This window comes from Salmo salar, chromosome 04, assembly GCF_965601325.2.
Source record: "Salmo salar chromosome 04, fSalSal1, whole genome shotgun sequence".
In the NCBI taxonomy this organism is placed as follows: Eukaryota; Metazoa; Chordata; class Actinopteri; order Salmoniformes; family Salmonidae; genus Salmo; species Salmo salar.
In genome coordinates, this window is record NC_138294.1 from 38,251,040 (window position 1) to 38,257,096 (window position 6,057).

General features: G+C 39.9%; 1 protein-coding gene across 2 annotated transcripts in view; it reads right to left on the minus strand.

Annotated features, from left to right (window-relative positions):
• The window catches only part of pcf11 (PCF11 cleavage and polyadenylation factor subunit), a 41,682-nt gene extending 37,550 nt beyond the window's left edge, over nucleotides 1-4,132 (minus strand). For both annotated transcript variants that reach the window (XM_045716813.2, XM_082974372.1), the window contains exons 1-4: nucleotides 3,763-4,132; nucleotides 1,341-1,466; nucleotides 680-862; nucleotides 205-420 (exon numbers count right to left, since the gene is read on the minus strand). In XM_045716813.2, the coding sequence (XP_045572769.2) occupies nucleotides 205-420; nucleotides 680-862; nucleotides 1,341-1,466; nucleotides 3,763-4,002 (765 nt within the window). In that variant the 5' untranslated portion in view covers nucleotides 4,003-4,132. The remainder of the gene's footprint in view (nucleotides 1-204; nucleotides 421-679; nucleotides 863-1,340; nucleotides 1,467-3,762) is intronic.
• Nucleotides 4,133-6,057: the final 1,925 nt, after the last annotated feature.

A 6,057-nucleotide genomic window follows, 5' to 3' on the forward strand; every position in this document is an offset into this window, starting at 1 on the left:
GACATGAAGAAAATATAACACCCGTTTACCTACCTGTTTAAAATTGTATTATTAATAGATTTTAAATTAATAAGTTACAAAACACCAACACTTCTGAAAGTGTTTTTTAAATGGTTTGCTCCCTGCGGACCAAACCATTTAAAAAATATATATATTTAAATTAGATTTTCAAAAGGGGGAAATGGGTACAATAGTGAGTCTCACCAGTTGTGCTTTGGTCTGCTCCAGCTCAAGCTCAATCTTCTTCTGCTGTAGCTCCAGTAGCTGTTTCTGCTTGGCCAGCAGCTGCTGCCTTATCACCTGCTCCTGGGTGATGCTCTTCTCACTGACGCTGGGGACCACTGCAGGCTGGGGAGCAGGGGCTGGGGCGCGGACTAGAGGTGCGGGGGACAGGGCCCTAGGGGAGGTCACCTCCTCAGGCTGGAGCGGGGAGAAAACATTCAGGGATGGGAAGGACTCAGGTCGACAGATAGCGGAATGTGTGTGTGTAGAAATGTCCAGTGTTGCAAAGGGTCAGGATGTCTTTTACTTTATGGATCATATTGTCACGAAGGATGTGCAATAAACAGCAAAACTTGAATAACTTTGGCGCAGTTTCTACTTTCCTCTATCCACAGATGCTTTCAGAACAGCAGAGCCTCCTTTCGGACACATACAGATATACAGACAGTTTACTCACATGTTTTAAAAACTTAGGGTTGACATGAATGCTGGCGTTCACAGTAGGGGGCAGTGCTTTGATGGGCCAGGCCGGGTCGTGAGAGTTGACTCGCACGTCCAGAGCGTAGAGTTTCTTCAGCGGGAAGATCTCATCCCAGGTGGAGCGTAATTTGAACAGACTTTTCCTAGTGTTCTCATCCACCTACAAAACAGAGGACACAGCTTGGACCACAGCTCAACTCAAAGACCTGCAGCACAGTACACAGCACTTCACAAACGAACACATTCTACCTTCAAAGGCCTATAGTTTACCAGTACATTGAATTCAGGCAAGATCAAGAAGGCACTTGGAAAATGTGTCTAATTACACTAACGAAGGTGCTTTGTATTAACCGTTATTAAACAGTGTGAAATATTACACATTCTGTATACCACACTGCATTTTAATGCAAAGACAATTAATGACTTGGATATTTTCCAATCAAGCACTTTCCAATCAAGCACTTCCCCAAATCAAAGGGGAACCACACAAACACCATTTTATTTGTGAAAATGCATTATACAAGGCACGAGATAGAAGAGACTAGACATTAAAAGCAAGCAGTACAGTGGTCAGCTAATTTTATAAAAAGGTGCTTATTAATCTTCAAGAATGCACAAAAATTTAAAGTAGTATATACCTTTTCAAAAACACATATAAATGAAGTGACTAGGTTTTTAGCAAACACTGCAAGGTATTCGCCTCCAACATTCTTCACTATGGAATCCACTAAGTACAAAACTGGAAGCTTCTCGGCAGCTGGAGCCTAGGGTAATAGAAAACTCAACAAGTTTAGAAAACAACAGGGGTTAATACCAACATTTCAGATAAAAAAGGCATCACATTCCTTATGTATTAGTTAAGCAAAAAGTTAACACGTAAGAAGTGTTTGGGCTAGGGAAAAAAATTCTTGTCAGTCTTGGGTAATAATTGTAAAAAGTAAAAAAAAATGTAAAAATCAATCGATTGTCCGTGGCATGATAGATCAGAAAAGAAAATGTATTGTAGGGGAAAAAAAAGAGTTGCAAAACAATTGTCATGTGGGGGGGGGGGGGGGGAACTGATACAAAAATCTGGCTATTTTCACATGAACTGTTGTGCAATGCACTGCTTACAGGAACAAGTTTTTTTTTTTTCTCCAAAAGGAAAATACCGGTCCAAAAAAATAAATACACTAAACCCAAATAGTGAGGTGTCTTCATTCTGGATCAAAACATTGAATGTCCATAAAAAGTACTTTGTTCAACTATTACTTGTGTCTTGTATTGGGAGCAGGAAAAAAAATAAAAATATTGTCCATCCAGAAGAAATGGTTAAAGTTTTCTTTTTTTATTACCTCCAAAGAGTGTCTCTGGCAGAGAGATCACTCCATGTACCGTTCCCGTTTTATTGAATGAAGTCAGTTATGACATCCCACTGAGGGGCAGTCCATTTGAAGAAGTATTATCTCCCTTTTAGAACAAAAATAGGATGTAACATACTAAGAGGAAGTCGACAAGAATAGAGCAGGATTTTTTTGTTGTTGGGGGGGGGGGGGTTCATTTAAAATGTGCAATTGCAAGATAAGTCTTGAACAATGTGCCATGAAAAGCAAATCACTAGGACTTTACTTGATAAATGGTCACGAGTAAACATGACAATTTCAGTTGTAAACCCAATTCACATGTCAATAAAACACAAAATAACTCAAACTATACAAATATACTGCATTTAAGCCAATAGACATTCCCATATAAATGGTGAACGCCTTGATTCTGATAAGTGACAATGATCATCACATTGATCAAAAACGGAGTTTAACACCAATCAGGCAATAACCAGAGATCTGATTCTGTACCAATAAATTACACTGGGAAATAAAAAAGACAAAAAGTATATTTCATATTTTTTATTATCACATTTTACCATTCATTGACATTTCAAAATTCAAATAGATAAGATCAAAGGCAGCTGATAAGTCAAATTGAAAGAGACCAGTTTACTTTCACAAGAAAACTATTGACACTATTCTATATTTCAACAGCTACATATTCGGTCTGCATCTGTGTGTACCTATTATTTGTTTTGTTATTATTACTTCAGCTAGCTAGATACTTTTGTCGAACAATAACTAACCAGCAGTAACGTTAGGCCTGTAGGCCACCTGAAGTTACAAACAAATGACCTTAACTGATTCTGGATCAGCCGATCGACCCGTGCACCGGCAGTGATTACAATAGTTGCTCAGCGAAACTCCATTCTTTGGTAAGTAGCGGACTTTTTTTTTACATTATTAAGCCTGAAAATCTGCTTCATGGCCTTAAAGGAGAATCCCCATATTCAACGTCTCCTGTAAACCCAGATTCTGGTTCAAGTCATTTATGTAGAAAGTGAAACAAGGCCTAAATGTATGCAATAACTATTTAGCATTGTTTGGTAGGCCTGTGTGTACTGGTTTAAATTTGGCAATTGATGTGGCCAAACCACGTGTGTAAACCTGTCAAACTTGTGGAATGCTTTGCACTGGCATGCTAGCGTTAGCTAACTGAAATAGCCAACATTAAGTTTCCTCCGTCATGTCGCCATATTTGATTCGGTTTCGGTACCGTTAACGTCTTTCCAAATAACGTCAACTTCTGAAATGTGAAAAATATCCCACAGCTTAACGTCTTTATATAAGATCTGACAAATAATGTTGGCTTCCTATCGTTACCCTGATCTGGCGACTGAATTTCTGAATTATTTCCTAGCAAACGACAATCGGCTTTCCGAAATGGCATGTTAACGTTAACTAGCTAGCTCAGGGGATAACATTAGCTAGCCGTAGATAATGTTACATTATCTTTCTAAATGTATCAGCATGAAATGAATTGCTATAACGTTAATATTTTGTTGAAACGAAACTGGTACTGTTGACAAGAAACGATAGCCAACGTTATGTCGCTACAACAAGAACAGCGATTCAACAGTGTTGCCGCCATGATGTTGCCATGGGCAGCTGTTTCAGGGCTACTGTTAGCTTACACATAGCTTTCTTCATCGAAGTTAATAGCTGAAATTGAAAATTCTATATTCATAAAAACCTTGGTGATTTGTGCTTCAATTATTGCGACGATATCCTTGGCGAAGTGCAGATTCTCCTCTGCCAGAATGGTCAGCATGTTGATGTGAGGTTTACTGTTGAATGTCAAATCTTCGAGGGAGGACTGATACTCTCGGCAGGCATCTTCCCTCGCCGCGTCGTCCATCTTTGCGATGTCTGATCGATCAAATACTAAACCAATCTTATCAGAAACATAACCATTTATTACGAGGCAGTCCATAAACACATTTGACTTTATATTTATTTTCCAACTCGTTACGAATTATTTTGTATTCCCTTTACATCTGTAATCGACGTTTCCACTCTTCTTTTTTTATGTCAGAAGATGGCGGCTGCAACGCGATCAACTAAACGCGTCATACAAAATAATTTTTATACAGCCTCAGTTGGTGTTCTCCTATTGGATAGTTTGAGTTGCGTGCGCGTGAACTTTTTGCGAACGACTCATTCATTCAACCTAATTGGTCAAAATGTTAACATCTCAGGTTAGCCAATCAAATTCGAATGCATTGCATAATAGACGGATTACATGCTGACCAAACCGGCTCCTCGCGTGCGCATGTTGTTTTGTCTGTCCCCCAGAAGCGTCCATGACTCGCAGGTTAAAGTACCAAAACCAACTATATGAATTTGGGGAGGGGTCGAAATATTTATGGTATTTAGCTAGCTAATTTGTTTTAGGAGATAGTGGCCGGCAGTGGGAGAAGATGGAGCGAGATGGATTTGGGCCGAGATTCTGCACATTTTCTCATTGATCAAACATTTGATCTCCATACAGTTTTCTGTTTCCAAAACTAGAATCTGTAACCTAGTGGGCTGCATTTAGTAGACTTTACCCTATGCCAAATGTTGTAAAAATTGCATTGTTTAGGAGTGCAAGGGTAAATTGAGTTATTGCACATGCGCACTTCACAGAGTAGGGGTTCCCTAACGGAAATAAGCAAGTAAATGCTAGAATGAGTCAATATGATCTCACTAGATCGTGCTTGGCTCTGCCCACCTCCGTGTTTATTCTGCCCACTATGAATAATTTGCTCCAATTGGAAATTACAGGTTCTGGTCCATCTTGGGTTAGTTATAAAACAAATATTTGGGAGAGGCAGGATTTGCGAGCTATGCACCTGGCTATGCAATAGAGTGAGCAGTTTGGATGAAATGATTAAATAACATGTACATTTATTTTACAATGCTCTCGCAAGCAACGCAGGTGGTTTGGACAGCATGTTAGCTGACTACGTCACGAAAGCGCCGCTGCAGCCAGGTCAATGGTGGAAGCGGAATTGGAGCTTGAATCTGATGGCGGTGGAAATGAGGATAAATGGACTTTCGTCCAAAAATTGTTGTGAAAAATACATCTACTTCTGCAGACTCCCCATTTTATATAGTAGGAATACGATTTGGGGTAAACAAGATATGCCAAACTTCGTGGATCCGTTTGAAATATCAAAACTGGTGAAGAAAGTTAAATCTGAAAATCACTAGAAGTGCATTTTTTGTTGTTGTATCTGTTGGTCAGAAGAAACATGTTGGATCTCACGCAAACTGATGGATGTGTTGTGCTTCGATTTACGAAGCAGGAAACCTGTCAAACGAGTCATTCTGGAGTACAGAAGAATTCGACATTGCTCTAATGAAAAAGATTAATGGAGTGGTCGAAGTATGTAAAATAAATTGCATGGTAAATGGCAGGAAGGAGAAGTTTGTCTGTTCTTGTATGTTTCTCCAAATCGGAGTGCAGATGGGATATGTGAACTACCCTGGCAGAGTGTTTATTCCCAGAACTTTGCAATGTACCCACTGTAAAATATTTGGACTTACAGTATATCAAGTGTATATAGGATGAGCCTTGACTAGAATACAGTATATACATCATTGGTTAAAACAGTATGTAATTTATTTTTAGGTGACCAGTGTTCAATGACTAATTACAGACTGCTTCCCTAAGGTGCAGGGTTGAGTACTGGTTGGTACCCGGGTGGTCCTTGTGTTGAAGATCAGCACGGGGGAGGTGTTGTTCACTTACCCTCACCACCTGGGGTCGGCCCATAAGGAAATCTAGGATCCACAGGGAGGACTTCAGACCCAAGGCTACGAACTTGGAGGGCACTTTGGTGTTGAAAGCTGAGTTGTAGTCGAACAGCATTCTCACATACTGTAGGTATTTAATTTTGTCCAGGTGGGATAGGGCGTTGTGTAGTGGGTCAAGGGTGTCGAGTATGGTGGAGGGGGAATTGTTAGTGGTGCAACAGACTCTCGGTTGCTTGGAAATTAAAGA